Source organism: Cydia amplana, chromosome 12, assembly GCF_948474715.1.
Source record: "Cydia amplana chromosome 12, ilCydAmpl1.1, whole genome shotgun sequence".
Lineage (NCBI taxonomy): Eukaryota > Metazoa > Arthropoda > Insecta > Lepidoptera > Tortricidae > Cydia > Cydia amplana.
Genome location: NC_086080.1, coordinates 14,812,235 through 14,839,838, shown reverse-complemented (window position 1 = coordinate 14,839,838; position 27,604 = coordinate 14,812,235). Strand labels below are relative to the sequence as shown.

Here is a 27,604-nt window from a genome sequence, read left to right as displayed (position 1 = left end):
CTCTGCTCTGCTCTGGTCCGGTCTGGTCTGGTCTGTTCTGTTCTGTTCTGTTCTGTTAAAGTCTGTTCTGTTCTGTTCTGTTCTGTTCTATACTATACTATACTATACTATACTATTCTATTCTATTCTACACTTTTGTGAAGCAACACTGTGCAACACGGTAAAATAAGGTAACTTCAACCAGGGTGAATAGGGATGGCTGGGGTGAATAGGAACAAAACTTAAATTGTGATTTACCTGACAATTTCTTAAAATATACTTACAAAAATTGTATCTTACGAAATCTACTATTATTTTCAATCGAATGATAAGATTTGTGTATGTATTTTTTAAAGAAATTGTCAAGTAAGTACATCACATTTTAAATTTTGTCCCTATTCACCCCAGCAATCCCTATTCACCCTGGTTTATTTACTTTTATTAACGTTCGTGGCTGTTAACTCATGCAACAGTACATAAATAGGGAAAATCGTCGATAATTTAATTTATCTAAATTTATCTAAAAGGAACCTGTCATCAAATCTTGCCCCCGAAATGCCGATGTCTGCTAATAACTCTTTATTAGCAAAATTTTGATAGGTATTTTTAATTTTTTAGCTTTAGTTACCTTCATTGTAGTTAATTTTAGTATTATCTTCATTTTATAACACTTATTATACAATAAATGAGTTCTGTCACTTTATTAAACCTTTAAAAAAGTCACGGAGCTAGGTCATTGTCACAAATAATTCGTACGCAAGGCTCTGCTGAGGCCGCACGCTTCATATCATTAAATTCCATACTTGATATGGCATTTTGATGCATTGTTATTTTTTTTTTGCTAATAATTTGGTGACAGGCACACCAAGGAACTTGAACCTCGTAAAGAACAACCTTATTAAGTGGCTTCCATCTATGATGATGAAGCTCATTGAGTTATTATTACTACAGATAGATATAGTATAGATAAGCCATACTTACTAAACAATGAAATTGTTGCAATCGCAACCTATACCACGTGACCAAAATGTCGTAAGCGCCGTAAAATTCATGGCGCTTACGAGTTTAGGTCGCGAGATTCACGCTCCGCTTCTATGGTTTGTTATCAAAACGACAGCAGCTCATGGCGCAAAATACTAGTTCTCTATGGTCAATATCTATAGTCAAACCTGTTCCTTATCGCTTCCGGTGCAAAAGTGCCCATAATGATTAGATTAGATTCATTTATTTCTTATTGAAAATGTACATTAAATTTTACATGTCAAAATAAAATGCATTCACAAAAAGATCGTCACAACATATTGAAAATTGTTATGGGGCGCAGTGTTTTATATTGAATTAAAGATGTTCTTCTAAATATCACTTCGTTTATTATATATATTTAATTAAATTAGACACAGGCACTTAGCCTTTAATCAAGTCATGGTGGAAGAAAAAAGGTTGCCACAGATTAAAAACAAAACTAAGTTATCTGTCATTGACATGTCATCGAGGGATGTTTGAGTTGCTCTTTTAACACTCTTCCTCAACGCAATCATTCCTCGATATGAGACCAAGTTTGTCTACCAGTTTTACAAAAATAGTTTTACCTAAAGGTTTGGTGAAAACATCTGCTATCTGTTCTTTAGTACTAATGTATTCTACTTTGACAATATTTTGTTCAACCTTTTGCTTAATATAATTATACTTCACATCAACATGCTTTAGTCTTTTCTGGTCTGTATTTTTAATAGCTTTAATTTTATTGTGCTTTGATTGTCTTCATAGATTGTTACATTACTAATTTTTATATTTAAATCAGCTAATAGTTTTAACATAAAAGAAGCCTCCATAATCGCTTCACACAGAGCTACAAATTCAGCCTCTGTTGTACTTAGTGTAACTGTATTCTGCTTTCTTGATCTCCAGACTACACTATTATTAAATACTTTAAAAAGATATCCAGATGTTGATTTTCGGTCATCAGTTCTAGCAAAATCAGCGTCTGCATATCCTATCAATGGTACACTTGATTCATCTTTAGTATATAATAAAGAAAAATTTACAGTCTGCCTAACATATCTCAGTAATCGTTTCAAAGCACGCCATAAGCCTGCATTGGGCTTAGATTGAAATCTACTTAGGTAATACACAGAAGCTGCTAAATCTGGCCTAGAGCCAACAGTTGCATACAAAAGTGATCCTATTAATGATCTACATTTATGTTCATATGTCATATCAACAGTTTCATTTTCATCAAATTTAAAATTAATGTCCATTGGTGTATCACAGCCTTTACAATTTTCCATATTGAATTTTTTCAGTACATTTTGTAAATATTTAGATTGGTCTATTGAGATGCCTTCGGAGTGTATTTTAATTGATATTCCTAAATACATTAAATTTTCATTTCCCATGTCTTTCATGCGGAATTTGGTTTTCAAGAAGTTTTTTACTGACTCTACATCTTTTAAGTTATCACTGAGGATCAATAAATCGTCTACATATAATAGTAAGTATAAGTTTCCCTTCGTAAACAAGCAATAGTCATTATCTGATCTTTTAAACCCATATGAAATAATTGTCTCATTAAATTTCTCATACCAATATTTCGGTGACTTTTTCAACCCGTATAAAGATTTTTTAAGCTTTAGTACATAGCCATCCTGTATATCCATTCCCTCTGGAGGTTTAAGATATACATCCTCATCTATTCTTCCATATAGAAACGCTCCTTTCACATCCATCTGATGAATATGGTAATCTCTCCTAGCAGCAACTGATAACAACGTTCGAAGTGTCTGTAGTCTTAAAACCGGTGAGTATACATCTTCAAATTTCTCTTGCTGTTGGTAACCTCGAACTACTAGTCTTGCTTTACAAACAGTATTATTTCCTGTATCCTTTCTTGTAAACACCCATTTTGCATCTAATAATTTTTCATTTGGTTTTGGTACTATCTCAAAAGTTTCGCTTTCCTCCAATACTTTCAGTTCTTCAACTACGGCTTTTTCCCAGTCTCCTTTATCTTCTCTTTCTTGAATATCATTATATGTAACTGGCACATCTTCATGGTAACTACTAAGTAGAGCAAACATCGCTTCATCATTATTTTCTTCTAAATCAAGTACATAGTCATCTTGCCATTTTGGTTTATTAATTTTTCTTTTCTCTCTTCCTGTTTCATTGCTTCTGACTTCTCTTTCTGGTTCATTTTCTTGTATATCATTTGATGTTTCTGTATTTTTAATTTCTTCTATCTTATTTTCTGCCAATTTTATTTTCAAATTCTCATTTTCTTGTTCAGTTTTGTCTTCTGTTTCTTCCAAAATGTCATAAGCTGGTATGTTTACTGTCTTGTCCAATTTTATGGGTCTCTCATCAAATACTACATTTCTTGCTGTCACTGTTCTTTGTTTTTCTTCATCAAAAAGTTTATATCCTCCTATGTTGTATCCAATCATAATCATCTTCTTACTTTTATCATCAAGTTTCTTTCTCAGTTCTTTTGGCACATGATTATAAGCTGCACATCCAAATACTCTTAAGTTTGATACATCAGGTTTGCGTCCTTCCCATAACTCACATGGCGTTTTTTCTCTTCCTGAAACTGGACTCCTATTTGTTACATATGTTGCGAACAAGACTGCTTCACCCCAAAATTCTTTCTTCTAGCCAGAGTCTATTAGAATAGTCCTTGCCTTGTCCATAAGTGTATTATTCATTTTTTCTGCGACTCCATTCATCTCTGGATTGTATGGTACTGTATGTTGCATGACGATTCCATTCCTATTACAAAAATCCCTAAATTCATCTGAAAGATATTCACGGCCATTATCGATTCTCAGCTTTAACAAATTTGCATTAAAATGTTTTGTTACTGTATTATAATAAGTTTCAAACTTTTTGAAAACCTCTGATTTATTCCTTATTAAGAAAACCGTTGTAAAGTGAGTATAATCATCTATGAATGTTACAAAATATTTGTAACCGTCCCAAGTCACAGGTGTAATCGGTCCGCAGACATCAGAATGTACCAATTCTAAAGGTTTCTTAGCTCTAGTCCCTAATTTATTAAACGGCTGTCTACGACTTTTCCCTAAAATACATGCTTCACATAAACTGTCATTTACAAATTTATTTTTTATTTCAGATAAACCATCTACCAGATTTTTACGTACAAGTACATCTAAATTTTGTGAACCCAAGTGACAATAACGTCTGTGCCATAAATTTGTATCTACTGTGTTTGCTAACTGACACGAATTTACATTAATTTTGCATTCAACTGTATATAGTGTTCCCTCTTTATTTCCAATCATGATTAAATAATTATGTTTATATACTCGTACCTTTCCATTAGCAAATTCAATCCTCAACCCGACACTTTCCATTTTAGACACTGATAATAAATTTTTCCTTACATCTGGAACATAATACACATTTTTTAATAAACATTTGTTTTCAGTTTTGCCTACTTTGAACACTACTTCCATATTTCCTATTCCAAAAGCCTCTAAAGTTATTTTATTTTTAGCAACTGCAATTTTTCTTGGCACTTTAAATTCTATATATTCTGTGAAATAATCTAGAGAGTATACTAAATGATCTGAGCACCCTGAGTCCACATAAAATTTTAAATTCGGTTCACCACTTACATTTCCGCAGAAGAATGCTGTCGTTTCATCATTATCCTCGACATAGTTGGTACTCCGTCCTTGGCTCGATCCTCTATTTCTTCCTTGGCTACCACGACCACGTCCTTGGTTAAATCCGGTTCCTCTGTATGATCCACTCTGTCCACGTCCTTGATTAAAGCCTCTTCCCTGGTTCCATCCGCCTCGTCCATGATTAACTCCATATCCTTGATTCCATCCACCTCGTCCATGCCCTTGATTAAATCCATATCCTTGATTCCATCCGCCACGTCCATGTCCTTGATTTAATCCATATCCATGACTTTGTCTACACTGAAACTTTTTATGGCCCGGCTTACCACAAGTGAAGCAATTAAAAGCATTTAACTGTCCTTGACTTGTCTGATATTCATTAAATTTTTTCTGTTTCTCCTCCTCCGCTAATAATCTATCCTTCACTGTATTCAATTTCAAATCGCCGATGGTTTCTAAAGCTGTAACTATTGATTCATAAGATTTGGGCATTGATAAAAGTACATAGTTTATTTTTTCTTCTTCTTTTAATTCTGATCCGGCTTCTTCTAGTTGAGTACATATTTCTTGTATTTTTGTATTTTTAACGATTTCGTATCTATATATTTCATGTCGCTTAACTGCCTTCTTAAAAATAATTTGCTTCTTACTCCTTTGTCTTTGAAATTGTCTTCTAAATTTTTAAACATAGCGTATGCTGTCTCTTGTCGTATGTATTCTAAGTGGCTGTCTCCCACTGCGGCAATTAAAATGGCTTGCGCTCGCGCTTCCATTTTCGCATTAGCTGTATTATCTGAATATTTCACAGTTTGTATTGCCTCCAGGCACGAATTTTCCTTAAGTACGCTTTTGATTCTGAACGACCAATTGTTGAACCCATCTCCACTGAATTGTTCAACATTATATCTGCTATTGAAATTACTATCTTTCGCCATCTTGTTTTCTTACTTCTCTTGTTATACTGACGCCGTATTTTCACTTTCCTTTTTCTTACGCAATTACGATGTCTGGGTCCATAACTATTGAAAATTGTTATGGGGCGCAGTGTTTTATATTGAATTAAAGATGTTCTTCTAAATATCACTTCGTTTATTATATATATTTAATTAAATTAGACACAGGCACTTAGCCTTTAATCAAGTCATGGTGGAAGAAAAAAGGTTGCCACAGATTAAAAACAAAACTAAGTTATCTGTCATTGACATGTCATCGAGGGATGTTTGAGTTGCTCTTTTAACACAACACAATATCAATAATAATAATTAATAGAATAATGATCTAAAAAATAAAACAGTAATATAATATAAAACGACCACTTTCTACAAAATAGAAATGAGTAAACAAGTAAAGTAAAAATCAGTCAAATTAATTAAGAATATAAAAAATAAAAATGTCCAAAATAATTATCCCTAATGCTCACGGTATTACCCCGCTGGATGGCTATGGACAGCCACTGCACTAGAAACGATTCGGATTCTTCTCCCTCTTGCCTAAGTCGACGGCCTATATCACACACAAATAGTTTCGCGTCAGCACCCCAGCAGCCCGCCGTTGCAACCGCAATTAAAAGGGAAGAAAATATACCCCGAGCCCAATGGAACATACTTTTATTATTAAATGATAATAATATTAAAGAAATCTTATGTTGTTTTTATAGATTTCGTAACCTAACCCTCGATAGGTTCAATAATTTGGGCCGATTTCATAACAGTAGGCTTTGTATAAGTAATACACGTTTAAAATTACGACGGTTTCACTTTTTTTACTACGAAGAATTAGATCATTTGAGAAAATTGAGACACCGTGATATGGCCTTATAAAATACGACTATGCGACAAAAATATCTAGCATTAACAAAAACAAACAACTAACAAGCATAACAAAAAGATAAATAGCTAACTTGGCAAAAAGAGAAATGGCTCTATTATATACAGTGTGTAAATCCAATACGGGCGAATATTTAAACGGTGGTTAGCATAGGATCTAAGAAGTATATGAAGATATAATTTGCTTAGAAATACAATGTCAATTTTAAATCATACAAAATAATTCGGCCCGCAATGTAATACACCACACATACACAAGTTACGGGATACGAGCTTTTTAAAGTAATCCCTAGGAAACGAACAAAAAGCAGCAATGTACATCAAACAACGATAAAATATAAAGCCTGACCAGTAATATAATTATGATAATTGTCAAGAGGGCGCTGTTATTCTCATGTATAGGGTGACAGTTCAGTGAAGTATGACAAAAATAGTTCCAGTGAAATTCCGCAACATGGCGCGTGATCTATTCCTGGTCAGACCGCTTTAAGAGCCCATCAACGTGCACACTAGCGCCACTGCTAAATAATCGTGATTATTTAAATTTAACGAAATATATTTAAAAAAGGGGGCCGCCACGTACTGTATCTTGTATTAAAGTACCTTTTGAATACATCAAACTAGTTTCTATGTTGCTAGATTCGTTAATCTATGCGTCCAAAGATAAAAGGGCTGTTTTTGTTTTGAGTTTATAGATTGATGAATCCAGCAACATAGAAACTAGTTTGATGTATTCAAAAGGTACGTTAATACAAGATACGCTAACACAATTTTTGAATGGCTGCAAGATCATAAATTAGAAATCAACATAAACAAAACTAAGATCGTCCAATTTAAACCATATCAAAAAAAAGAACTAGAAATAGACTACAAGCTAAATAACCAGACTATTGAACAAGTTGACCAGTTCAAACTTCTGGGCATAACCATCGATAGTGGAATGGATTGGAGACCACACGTACAAAATATAAAGAATAAGCTATCTACATTCATATATGCTCTTAGTGTACTCACAACTAATACAAATTTCGAGGCATCGTTATCAGCATATTACGCATACCGTCGTTGCGCTTTCCAAAACATATATGTGCATTTTTTCGATTTTTTTTTTATTTGCGATTCGTTAATAATTTCGAAAGCCGCGTCTGTTGCAAAAACAAACATGTGGAAAATCGTAATAGAAACGGAGATTACAATGATTATATGTGATTTAGGTTCATTTAAAAACCGTATAAGTGTCTACGAGACGCATATCCGTTTTTATTAAATCAGGTAAATCACACATATCAGGTCTGGTCTGCACATGTCACTTTTTTTTTCCTTTATGCATTCTGTCGGTACGTTGAATTCAATTAAGGTTGTGTTGTGTAAAATAAGTGCAAAATTACGGAAAATTGTGAAGTTACAGGTAAAATTTCCTACTTTCATTAATAAAACACTATAATAAACTCGTGTTAATGAAGATACGTTATTTCGTGGGTCTTATGTCTTATTCAATGATTAACTATGTTTACAACTGGTTGGATGTCTGTTATATTTTGTGAGAAGGAAGATACTTTATTTTATTGGATTAATTGATCGATCGATTAATTTATTAGCGTTGATTTATTGTAGGTATGTTATAAATAGGTAAATCGCTGTAGAAAATAAAAATAACGGCTAGCTATAGCTAGAAGTATGAACTTCGTACGTGTTTAATTTAATGAGAGGTTTATTTTGTCGTGGGGTTCACCGTAAATTGGAAATACGTATTATAGTTAGATTTCCAATTTAAGAAAACCCTCTGATACGTAATTTATTAACTTATTTAGGTACCTATATTTGATACCTATTCCTGGCACCTGTTTCCTGGCATATTATTCGAGTTTTACTACGTAGGTACTTTAATAGCTCGTGTATTGGTTGTAGGTAATTTTAAGTAGAAGGCTCACCGGAATAGTCTAAATATGAGTTCAAGATATAAAGGACGGCGAGGAAAGCTTCTTGTGGCTCAATCCACAGGGAAAATAAATAGAGTACAAGAATCACATTTTTCTTCCAATATATTTCCGACAAATGTGTATAATCCCATCAGCTCTCATGATAGGATGGCTAACCAAAATATAAGCCTCTCATTAGGAAACAATTCTTTGATTCCAAATTCATCTCTTCCCTCTATAACCTTTATGGAAACTGGTGATATTTCATTAGACTCCTATTTCATTGGCGCAGATCAGTCAATTGCCTCCGCACCTCTGCCCAGAGAATCTTCTTATGATCATTACTGGGTTACCAAAGCGAGATAGCAACAACTACTGAAAATATCCCTGCTTCAACTCCTGCACCAAATCAACAATTAAGTGATTTGAACAATTTTACTTCTATGGAGCTAGATGAAACGACTGGGATATTTAAAGTTAGCCAAAATGATTCAAGGATCCAAGACGACAATTGTATGCTAGACGATCAGACTGGAGAAATCATTTTCTTAAAAGAGACTGCCGAGGAACCCCAGGTTAATATTTACGACTGACGATATGGTGGTGTAACGGCTAATCAGTTTACGAGACGTATCATAGATTTTATGAATTCGAAAGTTGATCAAGGTTTCAAACAAGTTATTCTAATTTCAGACGGTTATATTGCTATCAAAACAGGAACAAAGTTTTGGCTTCAACTCTTCTTAGTTTTACAACTGACAAACATATTGAAATAGAGCAGCGGCTTCTTGAAAAAGGCCATACTATGATGCAGGTTGACAGTGTTCACTCTACATTAGAAAACCTCTTCAAACCTCCCATATATGCTCCTAGCGATTACATCAATCTAATATTCAATTCAATTCAATTCAATGTTTTATTCATAAAATATACATTTTACACGTCAAATTTTTAAAAATCAAATACTATTTCAAATACTCTAAGTAGTAAATAAATAAAATAGTTATTTTAAGCAAAACTGGTTTTCCAGGCTATATTATTTTATATTATAGAATATGGAACTCCTAATGGGGAATATGATAGTTATGTACGCACTTATAAAACATAGGTAATATGATTTATTTACCTGACAAAATTGTTATTTTTTTTTGTTTGACTATAAGAAGATTTATTTCTGACAATATTTTTTGTATAAATCGCTTTTTTCGATTATATCACTGTTTTATTTCACTTCATATCTATATATATTCATTCTGTTTTAACTACTTGAAGCACATATGAAACCAAAATGTTAAAAATTGGTTAAAATAATGTTCTTATATGTGCTTAGCTTGCACATGTATAACTTTTTTGACTCTAAACAAATCTGACATGTGCACAAAAAGTGAAAAAAATTAAAAATATACTAAAATTTGCGGTTTTCTAAAGTGATTTCTTATTCATTGAAACTACCTATTTTTTTTACAAATTTTCTTCATATTTATTTAGAATTTCAGCGAATGGTTTTGAGTTAAAACAGTTTTTTTCGTCTACTGAAAAGTCATGACAACGCACATGTATGTTTAGGAAAGCGCAACGACGATACGCCTACTCGTGGCTACGAAATGGACTTATCCTATGGGGAGAGAGCACTGATGCACACGATCTCTTTCTTCTACAGAAAAGATGCGTTCGGATTTTAGTAAATATTCGAAGGAGAGAAACTACTAGGCCACACTTTTTAAAACATAACCTCCTGACACTGCCTTCCCTCTACATTTTGGAAGCAATCATGTTCGTTAGGAAACATTATAATTTATTCGTGCAAAAGAAAGAGATTAGTAATAATTACAATTCGAGGACAGGGTATCAGTTAGCGTTGCCAAAAGCGAACCTTGTTATGTTAAAAAAAAGTCCATATTACCGATGTGCCCAAATTTATAATAAAATACCCCCACATATCTTAAAACAAAATAACAATACCAGGTTCAAAAATATAATAATGAAAATATTAATACAGAAATGTTACTACTCAGTTGACGAGTTTTATAGAGATAATGAATTTGACATCACATTTAATAATTGACCTTAGTCTGCATTGTTTTGCTATTTTGTTTTTATGTAAATTTATAAATATTATAGAATAGATTTGTTGATATGTAATTTTCTAAATGATGAATTTTGCGGATTATTTTTATTTTTAAGTTTTTATCCAGATTACTATACAAATACGATGTTTTAAATATGGCATTTTTAAGATTGTGCGTAATTATATAATATTCTAGTGTAAATATACTATGTACGATGTACATACATCCTTGCTTTGCCCTAACAGGGCCCACGTGAAACTGTTTATAAACATATTGTGTAACATCTATATTACCATGGTCGCAATAAAGTATTATGATTATGATACAGTACGTAGCGGCCCCCTTTTTTTAAATATCTTTCGTTAAATTGAAATAATCACGATTATTTAGCAGTGGCGCTAGTGTGCACGTTGATGGGCTCTTAAACAAAACAGTTCCACAGATAAGATATAAATGACATGCGATTTTAGAACAACGTAGTGTTGCTAACCCGCGACTTTTCAAATTTTCTGCCTTTTTTACTGACAAGATTTGCTTGACCAAGTATATCTATTTTGAAAAGGATCGAAGGTGGCAGATGTTTTTTCCGCATTTTTTCATACGCTACTATTCATGCTGACTGTACATAAATATATTTTTAGTTTGCGTTGAAAAACAACTTCTTATAGCTTAAAACCCGTTGGTCATGATGCCCCATGAATCAACGTACGGTAAATACCCACTTAGTAGTTTTTAAACCACAAATCGCTCATGTCTAGACTAGGGAGGAAAAATTTCGCTGGGTTTTTTACCCAAGGTGTTTATGGACAGACATTTATAAGTTACAGATTCAATAAAATAATTATCAATGCCTTTATTTAAATTATCTCTCTTTCGAAGTTACCCCAATGCACCTTAACAATATATTGCGTCACATTGATGTGAATGTCAAATTGATATTATATTTTTCGTTTCTGAATACGAATGTTACTCGTGTGTAGGCGCCTTTTATGTGTTAAAAAGGATGCGACTCATTTGCCAATACCGCCATTGTATTGTGGCAATAAAGTGCGACTAAGGTATTTTTTAATTTAAGGTCAAGAAACTGGACTGAGTATTAGTTTTATCTTCAATATACATACAGTGTATACAATTATTATTTCCAGTTAATAAAAAGACATTTCTAAAACTTGTTTTTATTTGAAGTGAAAACTTCTTTCTCGATCGATCTAGCTAGGTTTTATCTCTGGGAAAACGCACATTATTGAGTTTTTATATGTTTTCCGAGCAAAGCTCGGTCTCCCAGATATTGGAACTTAAAGTATGTAGGTAAGTGTGCGACCGGCTTATAAGTAATCTACTCGGCGGCGTGGCAGCACCCATGAAGAGTCAGCGTGGTGTTATACGGATGTTTGACGAAATTATCTTTTCTATGACATTGACAATATATTATTATTTATTTATTTTTTAGGTGTTAGTTTTAGTTTGTAGGTAGTCTTAATTTTAGGTTACTTTTTATTGTAAGTTTTTTTTAATTACATATTCACGATGTTTTAGTACTAAATAATTGTATTTTACCTAAAAACTTGTATTGCTATTATAAACTTGTATTATAAGTATGTATTATTAAGTAGTTGATTTATTAATAATTTATAATGATAGGTGTTAAAAACCCCTTCAAGTTAAAGGAAACGAGTTAAAAATAGATACAAACCAAACGTGGCGTTTCTAAAATTTCATAACTTTAACAATGTAAAATGTAACGTGGACAAAGTTCATAATCTCCGTTACTAAAACTATAATGTCTTACTAGATTATCATAATAATTTAAGTACCTACTCGTATAGTTGGCAAATTAAAAAAAAGATGTTGCATTCGAGCTTCGCTTTTGCATGAAAGTGCAAAAAAAGTTGTTAGAAAGAATACAAAAATGGGTGTTAAATTATGTAGGTATCTTTTATACGTTGCCAAAAAAAGGATTATTATTACAATTAAAACAGAGTTACCTGAAGTAATTTGACTTTCCGCTTATACTTTTTGGATTAAATATTACTCCGTAAAATATTTGGACATTATTAGCGTGACATTATGAAATTGAAGTTATGTAAACATCAAATCAATATCAATGTGTCCTCTTTATTTTGTATTCACTTCAGAAACTACACTTTGACACGAGTTCACAAATTAAAATGGAAGACAAGTCATTGATTTCACACACATTTTCTGTATTTTAGTGCTAATATCTGAATATATTTTCTGTAAAAATGCACTTTTGAACCAAAAGTTGAATAACGTGTGAATAATTGATTCATTGTGTACAAACCTGGATAACTTTAGTTTAAAAGCGGAATAGAAGCTTTTGACAACCTCTATACAAGTATTATTCAGCTGATTCACCACTATGCACACATTATACAGCTATTACATGGCTGTTATTCAGTTGTAAGCTGTTTAATTTTTTTGCCCAAATTTTCTGTATAACGTCTGTAACAGCGCTGTTACAGACATTATTCAGCTACCTAATTCAGCTTACAGTACGGTATGCTCTATTATTCAAACAATATTCAGCTGCCTTGTGTTACTGGGGTAGCGTAGGTTATAAACAGCCTGTAGGTACATATTATATTATCATCAGTAATGTTACATAATAAACACCCTGTATATATTATCGCATGCGTGATGCGTATCATGAGTGTACAGTGAACGCTGGTACAGGCACACCTCCTGTCACTCCATTGTTTACTTATAGATTACGGTAAGTTTACTAGTAATTATACTAGGAATCTAGTTTTTTAGTTTATTTGTTTTGCCACATGGTTTACGACGACGTGTTAGAATACCTATTTTACGTAATATAAGATGATGTAACAAAATGAATATGAGATAATTTATAAATAATCAACAAATCAAACATCAAATCTCTGCTATGAAAACATTATACTTAGGTAGTTATATCGGTAGGTTAGGTAGGTTAGGTGTAATTGTGGTAGAAAGTGATAAACGCCTGCGTATTTTATATGTATATATCAATCATAATATCGCCTTTTTGAAACGCCAAACGTGTATGTCAAGGAAAGCAAAAAAAAATACTAATTACCTACTTTTGAAAAAAAAAAACTAGATGAAATTATGGTTCACTTTTAAATTTACTAGTGACCTATCCATAGCGCCATCCCGTGACGGAAAAAACAAACAATTCTGGAATATTCTTTTCCTTACTCATGTCCGTATTTATAGCCTGAATAAAAAGAAAAAACACCTTGGTTTATATCTACTAAAATAAATATAATTAGGCTCAGATGTAGAGTTTTCGAGCCTTAAAATTAGGTTCATAGAAATTTATTTTTCTCGAAGAAATTATACATTTCACTTAGTAGGTAAAACATTAGTAGGTAAGTAGCTAGTTCGAATCGCCTAATATACATTTTGTGACATATATGCACATATTATATATACTTGTATTATCCATCGTTGATAAGAAGTGGTAAATCTAACTTTAAATTTATCATTAGGGATTTTAAAAATATTTGTTTTGACTCATGTTGGACACAAATACGACCCTTTATTTGAATTGAGTCAACAGCCATGGCACATGTCTTTTTTATCAGTCTGGTATATTCAGCATTGAATTCAACTGAAACAATGTGTTTGTTATTTTCCTGACGAATGAAGGTTTCATTCACAAACATGGTTTTGAAAAGTAAGATTTATATTTAAAACAGTATTCAAACAAGAGATACTTAAATATGACGACATGGTTTATGATACATATTTAATTTTATAGAAATATGTAGCTTATCTCGTATACTAATTGACACTTGACAATTATTAATTTATTAAATTTTCTATAATATAATACCCCAAAAGTAAGTATTTTTGTCATAAAAATAATTAAACTACTATAATGGAATATAAGTCAACATGAGAAAAAAACATCCAAATATCTGCATACCAAATTCCATCAAATCGGTTCAGCGGTTTAAGCGTGAAGAGGTAACAGACAGACAGACAGATATAGATATAATAGTCTTGATTGGCATACCTCAGTAAAAAGATACAGCTTAAAGAAAAAACAATTGATACACGGTTATTTTCGCATTTATAATATTAGTAGGGTTACCACACCTTTAATCTGTCAGCTCCCAGTGGCTCATATGAAAATGACTCACTTTAACCTTAAAATATTGCATATTTCCGCTTCCAATCGACTCTCAATTCATTAACTAAAAGCGTTCGTCATCATCCTCAATGCAACGCAAGGTTGGGTCAATGCTCTGTCGTCACAATATTCTCAACCCTGAAATATTCCTCGCCTTGAAACTGTATGACGTACTAACAACAGCCGATGGACCTTATTCCTTTACAATAAGGTTTAAAATCTGTTAACAGCGTTGATGTTACATCGTCATTAATTCCTATGAATCCAAAGGGCAGTAATCAAACTTCTCAACGGGGAATTGTTCCTAAACACTAGGAATAATGAGTGTAAAATGGGAATAAGACGAATGACGTTCTGAAAGGGTTTATATAAAAGAGCCTTATACTTTTGTAGACAGTTATACGTGTTGTTTGATGTGACATCGACATCGTGCTAATATATTATACAAATTAAGTGTACCAAGTGATAGAGCTTAAAAATGGGTAAGTGATTTTTCTTATAATCATCCTGCCCTAGTAGCACGGTCGCATTTTTATCATTTGTCACCATGCCTGTCACGTTCTAACAAGTATGTAAGTGCGAAAGTTAAAAAAACCGGCCAAGTGCGCGTCGGACTCGCGCACGGAGGGTTCCGCACCATCAACAAAAAAAACAAGCAAAAAAACGGTCACCCATCCAAGTACTGACCCTGCCCGACGTTGCTTAACTTCGGTCAAAAATCACGTTTGTTGTATGGGAGCCCCACTTAAATCTTTATTTTATTCTGTTTTTAGTATTTGTTGTTATAGCGGCAACAGAAATACATCATCTATGAAAATTTCAACTGTCTAGCTATCACGGTTCGTGAGATACAGCCTGGTGACAGACGGACGGACGGACGGACGGACGGACGGACGGACAGCGGAGTCTTAGTAATAGGGTCCCGTTTTTACCCTTTGGGTACGGAACCCTAAAAATGATAAAAATGGAACCGTGCTGAGCCCGCTGGGGGCCTAGCTAAGATAACTAATTAACTATCGTACATCGACAAACGCCAAACAATAAGAAAAACTGTGTCGGAATATTCGGAATGACTGATGCTATGAAAAGTGACGTGACTATTTCCATATCTATCTAATACCTTTAAACGAGCAATTCTTGCATATTTATTTATATATATGTATATATATTTCGGGGATCTCGGAAACGGCTCTAACGATTTCGATGAAATTTGGTATATGGGGGTTTTCGGGGGCGAAAAATCGATCTAGTTAGGTCTTATCTCTGGGAAAACGTAAATTTTTGAGATTTTATATGTTTTCCGAGCAAAGCTCGGTCTCCCAGATATTATTAATTAAGTTTCGATCGGGGTTTTTATTAGAGATGCACCGGATATCCGGTTACTATCCGGTATCCGGCCTATCCGGCCGTTATTTTAGTATCCGGCCGGATACTGGGTAGTGACCTACTATCCGGCCGGATACCGGATAGTAAAATTAACACATTTTGGGGTAAAAAATGGAATCTAAAAAACAGTCACGGTCATAATGCCAACGACACAGTAGATAGAAATGAATACGTAACCAATGTCACACAATACACTTATTTGTTTACACAAAAATACGCGCGCGCATTTGTAACTATAAACGAACTTACTACGTAATGACATGATAAAACTCGTTACGATCCTAGAAATGTGTCCGCGCGAACGTTCACTACGAAACAGGTCGAAACCTGCACGACGTGCACCTGCAAAACTCAAAATATAGGTATAGTTCCGTCGGCCGAATATCCGGCGGCCGGATACCGGATATTTGGCTAGTGTCCAGGCCGGATATCCGGTATCCGGTATCCGGCCAAACAACTATCCGTTGCATCTCTAGTTTTTATCAACGATTGTGATATCTTCTAGCTCCTTTTTTTTCCTCGCGTTGGTATGGTGAAAATTGTTGCATTTCACTCGGTAACGTTCTCGTAGTACATTGAAACCCGCGCAACGCTCAAGATTCCTCTTTTAGAACCAATTTTGGAATTTGTCGCTTGCTCAGGTATCAAACACGAGGAGTTAAACAATAATTTTGTCTTCTTGTAAACAAATAACTATTAAATGTTTTTTACAACTAATACGAAAGAAACTGCATAACTAATAATTATTACCTACTATCATTGAAGCTTTATTAATACTAAACTAGCCACAAATAGTTCATTGTCATGTCACATCATATGACGAATATGTCGTGTTTTATATATATGTACTAAAAAAATAATCTTATGTATTGTGATTATTATACCTGTTTCAATCGTTTTAAGTCATTTACTTTAAAATAATTATTATTTACCTAGTATTTTTATAAGTATCCCATTTCACTCCTGTAATGAAAATGAATTTAACTAAAGCATAATATAAACCATTCATTCGCTGTTTGGGCTGAATCCCTACCAATATGATTAATGATGTAGTAACTCTTTCGTTCTGTCTGTCTATCTGTTTGTCTGGACCTCTTCACTCTTAAACTGCCGAACAGATTAAGATGCAATTTTGTATGTATTCCGCATACTTCCATATTTCCGATGAAATTGCAATAATATGCTAACATGGAGCTGATCTGATGATGCAGTCGGAAGGTATCCAAGAAGGAAGGTAACGGAAGCAAGAAAAAAAACATAAACACATTGAGTTTAGGCTCATTTAAAACATCTCAAGAATTACTTTATAGACATGCAAAGGCGAGAAAGTAGAATCGGTAATAAAAGTGTGTACCAAAAAATATTTTTGACGGTTCCTTTTTTTAAATAAAAACGTATACCAGTCAAGTTTTATCAGTCAAGTGAACTTACCTTCCCAAACAAATATTTTCCGGAAATTATGAAAACTAAAGGTCTTCTTATGATCAAACATTTGAAGAGCAACATTATCTTGATCAAGTTTTTATACTAAACAAATGACATGAGTATATTTGCCCTGTCTGCAGCTTAATCCTTTGTAATCTTTTTTTTTCTTTGTGTGATGTGGAGTTTCTTAATTAAATAAATATGCTCATATCGTGTTTATCACATACCTATTTAAATCGTCTCGCAGGCGTATGATGGTTGCGATTATAAAGGCATTTTCACTTAACTCTGTACCATTAACGGCCGGGGTAGCAATGGTCACAAAACTGACGGTCAATGTCAAACCCCATACATTTTGACAGGAATGTGATGGTTAGACGTTACTGAAACACGGCTTAAGTCGTGCTTTAAAGTACAAGTTTATAAGAAAATGCCCATAAACGTGATCACTGTCATTTTTACGGAAACAACTGCGACCATCATATCCGTATCATAGCGGATAAACAAATTTACATAGTTATCATATTTCATTCAGTTTATGATACCCATCGCGACATTTACCACGTTATACAGTCGCCATCAAATATATCGGAGCGGCCAAGGCGCTCACAAATTTCTGAACACGCCTCTATTGTCAAGGCGTTAGAGTGCGTGTTTAGATATAGTGAACACCTTGGCCGCTCCGATATATCTGATGGCGACTGTACACACAGCAACTTTACTGTCCATCGGTGGACCTTATGCCTTATGTAATTAGGTTTATGAACTGTCAGTTAACAGTGTGGGCGATGGTACTAACACTGAAATACACCGTTCACATGCCATTGTGTAGAATAATACCCGCCATTTATGGTAATACGCCGCAATTACATGATTCGTTCCTTCATTGTGGCTGAAATTGGCTTGGATTGGCACTTTCTTGTGTAACTATACCTGATGTTTTTAAAGTTGAACCCTTTCAGTAGGTAGTAGGAAAAATTTTTGGTAAAACAAAAATTTTGATACATGCTTTTATGGCTGACTGTACCTTTTTTCAACTGGAAACTTATATTCATCGATACAATTTTAAAAACCTCAAGCAAAGGTTGCGTTGTTTAATCATAGACTTCCTACGGCCTTCCTATGTCCATCACCAGATCAGCTTTTTCGATTATTACAACAAATTCCATAGTTTTTTTAAAGATAAAATATAATCATAATAATAATACCTAATAATTTGAGCCTATATACGTCCCACTGCTGGGCACAGGCCTCCTCTCACGCGCGAGAGGGCTCGGGCTATAGTCCCCACGCTAGCCCAATGCGGATTGGGGACTGCATGCACATACACCTTTGAATTTCTTCGCAGATGTATGCAGGTTTCCTCACGATGTTTTCCCTCACCGAAAAGCTAGCGGTAACTATCAAATGATATTTCGTACATAAGTTCCGAAAAACTCATTGGTACGAGCCAGGATTTGAACCCGCGACCTCCGGATTGAAAGTCGGACGTCATATCCACTCGGCCACCACCGCTTACAAATATAATCATAAATTGAAAAAAAAAAACGAAATGACATAGCTATGGTATATAGCTTTATATACACCAAATTGTGTATAAAAAAAGTACTAACTATTTAAAAATGGGCACTAAGTTTGTACGAAGAAGCGGTCATCCACTAGCGGCTAGCCTTTTAACCAACGTGGACCTACTAACTTGTCTAGATTACTGTTTTTTTAAACAAGTTTTTTTAAATAATAAATATTTGGTCTCCCTTAAAGATACCAAAGAAAGCAAAGACGCCGTAAATATATAGGTACTTATCATCTGTTTACCACTGACTGTCCCTTTCCGACCTTGTCCGCCATTATGGTATCTTTTGTTCACCTTGCTAGTTCAAAGTGTCGTCTTCGTTCCGTTCGGTCATTTCCAGTGTGATATCCGCCCTTCATTTTTAATTACTTGAGTATTACACTCAGAAAATATAAATAAACCAGCGACCCGCCCCGGCTTTGCACGGGTAAACAAATTATACATAAACCTTCCTCTTGAATCACTCTATTAAAAAAAATCGTACCAAAATCCGTTGCATAGTTTTAAAGATCTAAGCATACAGTATACAGACAGACAGCGGGAAGCGACTTTGTTTTATACTATGTCGTGATATAACACTAGCATTTGCCCGTGACTTTCTCTGCGTAGAAATAATTTTCATCAAAAAACTTACCTCCTCGAGAGGTGGATTCTACTTTTACAATTTGGTATGATTGGTTTTGATACGACATTGACAATCGTCTTGGTGATTAGCGCGCATCACACATCGCATTTTAATCGGGCCCCGGTACTCAAGCTATCCCTTTATCAATGTCGTTTTTTCTCTATAATCATTAATCATGTTTTTATCATACGTAAGATTTGCATTCGGGTATTTCCGAATAATTCAAACAGGTAATTCCGAACGCATTCAAAGGAAAAAACAAACTTTTTCGTTTTTCTCAAACATGTTTGGATGGGATAGGGAGTATTTCGGAATTACCCGATTACATCGTCATGGATAAAGTACTAACTGTGATAAATAATACCATCGTAACTAAAATTGTATCAATTCAGAAGTAAGGAATTAATTTAACATTTGAATAGAATTAACAAAACTAATATATTTACTAATCGAAACATACTTTACTAATCGCCTTAGGAATGTAATTATTTAATGAATGATTTAAGAGTCACACGAACCCGTCGCCGAAAAGCCGCTCCCATACAATCTATTAAGCTAGGTACGCTCTCATTTTAATCTCTAGCCGCCCATACGTCAAACCTTGCCAAGCAAAATTAAATTTTATATTGTCAACACAAAGTTCAAATTAGAATGGAACAGGAGACCTTTTTATAGGTCTCTGGGCAGCTAGTAGTTTCGGAGATAGGGGGGGGGGGGGGGGGGGGCGGCAATGGTAATTTTTTTGCCTATTTTCTTGAATAACTGCTAAACTATTTATCCTAAAATTAAAAAAAATATATACCTATTTGAGATTCTTACAGTGAGCTATTTCATTTGATATGTAACACGATATAGTTTGAAAAACTTTATTTTTTAATTTTCTCATTTACCCCCCAAAAATGGCCTCCATATTTAAAATTCATTTATTTACGTTACACGTCCATCTTTGGGTCAAAAATTTACATTTCAACTTAATTGGTCCAGTAGTTTCGGAGAAAATAGGCTGTGACAGACGAACGGACAGACACACGAGTGGTCCTATTAGGGTTCCGTTTTTTCCTTTTGAGGTACGGAACCCTAAAAACTGAAACCTAACTAAACATGTCACAAATTTGATGGTAGGAGGCCGTCGGTAGTGACCATAAGAAGCAGGAGATCCCGGGTTCAAATCCCGGTCAGGGCATTTTATATGTGTTCTGAGTTATGGGTGTTTTATAAGTATTTATACAGAGTGAAAATGTTATCTCTAATCAAACTCTGAGGGTTGAATACTAATGTAGGGAATACTTTTAACAACTTCTATAATGGGACTAACCCTGGAATCGCGATATAGAAAACATTGACTCTGATCTAATTCACAGATATGTATGAGACGGAGGATTACCCTACATATACCCCTCAGAGTATGGTCATAGATAACATTTTTTTTATGTCGATCTGTGCAATTGTCCTATAATATTTTTAGTTTATTTATTTTATTTGACACACAAACTCACAAGTTCACACACTTAATCAACAGTTAAACGTCCACGTGCTCACAACCCGCACGCTATTATCACGCTAATCCCTTGTTGTAAACAATCCCTCAAGCCTTCGTGACGTTACAGAAGCAGTCTTAAAGCGGCGTGCGCGTGAGTGGACGGCAGTGATGGCGCGCCTGTTGCTATTGGTGTTCGTTGCCGCCGTGTGTGCAGGTACGTGCGTGTTTGTGGAAGTGTGTGTTTTGTTCATGTAGGAATATTTTGAAAAATATAAATGTGATTTGGATTGAAGAAAAATAGCCACGAAAAACAGGAATGCCTAAGAATAGTAAAAAAAATTAAAGCGACAATATTTTTTTTTAATATTAAGTTTGAGTTTGAACTTTATAACAAAAATTTAAAATAAGTACTTAATACAATCCAGGGTGAACATATTATTTTTTGTTTATTTAGATTTTGCCCTTGTATACAAACTAAAAAGTAAAAAAAATCATGCAATAAATAAATTGATATCAAATAACTCATTATAACTTTCAACATTCATAAATGTGCATAACAAAAGTGCAACAGCTAACATACTGTTGCTTTATAAATAAACAAATACGTTTTCTTTAGTAAAAAAAAACAATTGTAACAATTGTCGTGTAAATTTTATAAATAAAAAACAAGCTATGACACAGACCTACAAATATAGGTAGGTACCAGGTAAATACATAAAATAAAATTCGTTTACTTCAGAAGTTCAGACCAGAAAATCCTTAACCTGTAGCGTCCCCCGGTCCTAATACTATTAGTATAAATTACCTCGAATATTATGAATCATATTAACTGAAACACAGTCGCTTTTGTTTTTAAACGAAACAAATTCAATTTTAGTTTTAATACCATGGATTCACATTTTAGCCATATTCTTGTATGGTCCGCCATAGGTTAAAAAACCGGCCAAGTGCGAGTCAGACTTGCGCACGGAGAGTTCCGCACCATCAACAAAAAATAGAGCAAAACAAGCAAAAAAACGGTCACCCATCCAAGTACTGACCGCGCCCGACGTTGCTTAACTTCGGTCAAAAATCACGTTTGTTGTATGGGAGCCCCACTTAAATCTTTATTTTATTCTGTTTTTAGTATTTGTTGTTATAGCGGCAACAGAAATACATCATCTGTGAAAATTTCAACTGTCTAGCTATCACGGTTCGTGAGATACAGCCTGGTGACAGACGGACGGACGGACGGACGGACAGCGGAGTCTTAGTAATAGGATCCCGTTTTTACCCTTTGGGTACGGCACCCTAAAAACTATCGATCTCTAAGATCCGTCTCGATTTTGAGCAATCTCCGGCCAGCCGTTGACATAATGCGTCCAGGTCATTCCGCCATCTCCGCCTGGGCCTACCAGCTCCTATCTAACACCGTGACTATTTTGGCCCAGTGTTAGTGTTAGTTTGGTTAGTGTTAGCTTAAAAACTACTAGGTACAGGTTAAAAATGGAAATCGACAAATATAACACATTTCCAGCGGATTTGTCCGGAGTTCATTAAATCATTTGAGCATGTCTACGGAACAACCATTCATGATTCACACCACGGGCTACTTTAATTCAGGCTAATTTCACCATTAACACCGTTACATAAGGTTCAGCGTTGATTTTGTTGAAGTATACAAATGTTTGTGCTCCCGCGCAATTGTGTAGAAGTTCTGTAAAATTGTAAATCGTAAATTCGTAACATGCCTAAATCCAATAAAGGACTGACGTTTTTTAATACATACAATTCAATTGACCTAATTCTTATTTTGTTCTTCATACTACATAGCAAATAAATGGGGTATTAAAAATTGTATAATAGGGTGACTATATGAAAAGTTGGGGTTGTTTTTATAGTTTTACAAGGACCAACATTTTATTTATTCGTTTTTAGGGTTCCGTACCCAAAGGGTAAAAACGGGACCCTATTACTAAGACTCCGCTGTCCGTCCGTCCGTCCGTCCCTCCGTCCGTCCGTCCGTCCGTCCGTCCGTCCGTCCGTCCCTCCGTCCGTCCGTCCGTCCGTCCGTCCATCTGTCACCAGGCTGTATCTCACGAACCGTGATAGCTAGACAGTTGAAATTTTCACAGATGATGTATTTCTGTTGCCACTATAACAACAAATACTAAAAACAGAATAAAATAAAGATTTAAGTGGGGCTCCCATACAACAAACGTGATTTTTGACCGAAGTTAAGCAACGTCGGGCGGGGTCAGTACTTGGATGGGTGACCGTTTTTTTGCTTGTTTTGCTCTATTTTTTGTTGATGGTGCGGAACCCTCCGTGCGCGAGTCCGACTCGCACTTGCCCGGTTTTTTTTATTCAAAGTTTTCGTGTCACTAGTTAGATAAACCTAGTCCTACTAATAATTTCATGTTTAACTACAACCACAAATTCCGCATACAAATATTCCTGCTTATCACTTAAATTAAAAAGCGGCCAAGTGCGAGTCGGACTCGCCCATGAAGGGTTCCGTATTTAGGAGACTTTGACGTATTAAAAAAAAACTACTTACTAGATTTCGTTCAAACCAATTTTCGGTGGAAGTTTACATGGTAATGTACATCATATATTTTTTTTAGTTTTATTTTAAAAGTTACAGGGGGGGGGGGGACATTTTACCACTTTGGAAGTGTCTCTCGCGCAAACTCTTCAGTTTAGAAAAAAATGGTATTAGAAACCTCAATATCATTTTTGAAGACCTATCCATAGATACCCCACACGTATGGGTTTGATGAAAAAAAAAATTTGAGTTTCAGTTCTAAGTAGGTATGGGGAAACCCTAAAATTAATTGGTTTTTTTTTCTATTTTAGTGTGAAAATCTTAATGTGGTTCACAGAATACATCTACTTACCAAGTTTCAACATTATAGTTCTTATAGTTTCGGAAAAAAGTGGCTGTGACATACGGACGGACAGACAGACGGACAGACGGACGGACAGACAGACAGACAGACAGACATGACGAATCCATAAGGGTTCCGTTTTTTGCCATTTGGCTACGGAACCCTAAAAGTCTGCATTTTAAAACCTACTTACATAGTTTATGGACAAATTCGAAACACAAAGGAGACAGCTAAATTAATAATTACCTACAAATCGCGACTAAGGTAAATCGCAAGATAAGTACCTACACTGAGATTCACGCACCACTTGACTCTACTTATTTATCTCTTTACCAATTTAAAATTATTAAATTGTACAACGGGACTTAATCGCGTATCTAAGTTTTAAGATTTACCTCCGACGTTTCGAGGACGGCGTCGTCCCCGTGGTCTCGGAGAAGACTGGCTTAAGTTGACATCAGCATCTTCTAACCGCGCGAGTTAAGCCCCGTTAAGTCCCGTTGTACAATTTAATAATGTGTAAAAATCGTGAAAGTTTAAATCAGTGCAATTTTAAAATTATTATTAAATCAACTAAAATAGCCAAAAATAAAAATGCTTCAATCTATAATAGGCATCAATAAACAGAAAAGGCAGGTTACTCAACCAAATATTATGATGCTACATCAATGAATAAAAAAACGAACGTGACATTGATAAAGTGATATCAATTGATTTTGTAATATAGTAGTCAAGTTACCTAAACGTGATGAGAAGACATTAATCAAAATAGAATGATAATTATCTTATTACGTTAATCTGATTAATGAATCGTAACATTTACGACACTTATCAGAAGATTGCTCCTTTCTGTTGAAGGCCATTTTAAACATTTTGAAGAGGGTTCCCAATACGTCGGGGTTTTTTTTAATGTATATTTCCCGATTTCCGTGAGACTGGTTTAGAATATTTATGTTTTTTTTGGACTCATTCTGGGCCAGTCAATACCTATCTGGTGACTGCACCTGTCAACCAGGGTAAATGTAACTATGGGACTATTGCGTCTGATGAGGATTATATTAATTTTGAATGAATTAGTTGAGTAGTTTTATAAGATAACAGGAGACACGGAATTTCCACTGCCACAATAAATCTGTCTACGAAAATGATTCCGTGAAAAACTCAAATAGCTAATCAATCAATGATTAAAAAAAAATCAATAAATAAATTATTTAATCTAAATATAGTAAGTAAATATATAAGTGCTTAAAACTTCTCTAATCTCGATAATACAAGTATCATCTCTAGCATAGAGAAAAAAATACATAGATTGCTTACTCCATACATCAGTTTTAGTACCAAAAAGACTATGGCTTATTATTAACCGGGCAACTAAAATATTAAACAGGAACTTTCATTGGGCATATAATAATATAATTTGGCTGTGCATTAATATTTTGGCGCCAAAAAAAATATTTTAGCCTCACATATAAGCATCATATTATTAAAAAAACTGGCAGCAAAATCAAGCCACCTAAAAAATGTATAGGGAACTTAAAGTGATAGGTTGGCATCTAAAATAATAAATTGGCAACTAATATTGTAAAGCGATCATAAAATTTAGTTGTTATCTAGTTGTTCACACCTAAGTAATCAACTAATCATAACTGAGCATATCGTTTTCAGCTAGGTAGTATTTTAACACGAAAGCAGTTAAATTTAATGAATATTGGTCACTTTGTACACCTAACACCTCAAATTAATTTACCAATACGCAATGGTCAGTATACTTATAGTCGAAATTTCTAATCATGAAACGCCTAATGGCCATTATACCATTAGATCTTTAAATTTTTAATTACTAATTTCAATAGTTACCACTGTGTTCTGCTAGAGTCAACAGATAGGTGCGACGACGAGCGAAGCGAGGAGGAGCGTGTTAGGTTGACCGTGTAATGACCAAACAAAATATTTTAACAGAACTTCATTTTTGAATTAATAGATAGCCGTTTTCTTTTTAAAACGTGCTTCATAAATAGTCTCCAATATATTAATTCAGTTGCCAAATAAATACTTGGTACCTGCCTAAAAATATTCAAATGCTGTAACGGCATTAAGATACAGCTCATATTGATAATTATATTTTAAGACCCCGTTTTTGTTGCCAAACTATTAATTTTAGTAGCCATTTCTATTTTTTTAAACTACCCAAAATCGATTAATTAGTTGACCGGTTAAATACGTGCCAAAGACTATTAGCATCTAGCATCGAGTAATAGCGGAACTATCAGTACTGCTACTTGACAATTGTAGCACCGACCGGAAAGTCTTATGCTGTTGAGATAAGACTTTAGGGTCGGTGCTACATCTATTGTCAAGTAGCAGTACTGATAGTTCCGCTACTCGATGCTAGATGTAGACGCTGAAATTAATAGTCTAACTGATGTATGGAGTGAGCACTCTTGTCTTACTATATTTCTCTATGGCTCTAGTTAAATTACTCAAGAACAACATTGTTGTTATCTTATTCATTTAATTTCTGCAGCTCGTTAAAACTTAACAGCGCTGTTAATATTAATACTGATAATATTCTTGGCGTGCAGTAATGTAGTCATTGTGCATTGGACCGTTAAAATGAAGCGTCATTGTCACGGCCGCTCATTTTCCACGTTTTGTTCAAATCTAGTAAAATCCTATTTGATAAGTGTCCATGGCTGCTTTTCTTCAGTAAGACAACATTTTTGTATGGAGATAGTTTGAGCCTCATACTCATCATCATCATCAACAAGGGGTCATCCATTTAAATTACATAACATTTTGCCATGCAAACTAAGTCACGGCTAGGTAGAAAATAAAATGAGATAGAATATTTACACACGGTTTGAGGTCAATGTGGCTAATTCCCTCATAGGGACTATTCCGTCCACGAGCATACCTAATATATTTCTTTGATTTTCAATCGTTGGAAAAAACCATCTGCTTTTGATTGCTGAAACTAAAAGCAATCGCTGCTTTAATTGTCGATGAAATTCTCAATTTTGTTCGTTATTCGAGAAAAACGCTAGTAGACGGAATCAGACGGAATAGTCCCTATGACGGAATTAGCCACATTTACCTTAATGTAAAGCCTGAGTGGACGCTCGAGTTGGGCGTGCAGCGGGGCGGGGCGTGCGGCGTGCATGTTAAACAAATGCAAGCGTATAGGAGCGGCCTTAGTGCACGCTGCTCAAATCACTTGTGAGCCCGACGCCACGCTGCACGCCCCGCCGAACGTTCCGCTTCGAGCGTCCACTCAGGCCTTACACTTCTTTATTATTTTTTCTCAATTTCTTAATAGATTTGAGGCTTTTCATGTCGTATTTACATCAATTAAAGGAAAAAGGGCTAATAATTGATTGTCACGATATGTCTATAAAACATCGTGAAGAAACCGGACTAATCCTGTCCGGCTAATAATAAGGCTTTGGTAGTTTTTCCCACTGGATTGGAAGGTTAGATGGCAGTCGCTTTCAGAAAGACTATACTATTCTAAGTTTTTTTTTGCGATTTACAATACATACAATACAAATCCTCTTTATTGCACAACCTCAGAATAAATGTACATGGAAACAAAAATAAAACATGAAGACAGAGGTAAACAACATACGGCGTTATCGCTAAAGAGCGATCTCTTCCAGACAACCTTT

General features: G+C 34.6%; 1 protein-coding gene across 1 annotated transcript in view; it reads left to right on the top strand.

Annotated features, from left to right (window-relative positions):
• Positions 1 to 21,183: 21,183 nt before the first annotated feature.
• The window catches only part of LOC134653100 (membrane-bound alkaline phosphatase-like), a 32,808-nt gene continuing 26,387 nt past the window's right edge, over positions 21,184 to 27,604 (top strand). Inside the window, exon 1 of the mRNA XM_063508399.1 lies at positions 21,184 to 21,283. Within this exon, the coding sequence (XP_063364469.1) occupies positions 21,238 to 21,283 (46 nt within the window). The 5' untranslated portion in view covers positions 21,184 to 21,237. The remainder of the gene's footprint in view (positions 21,284 to 27,604) is intronic.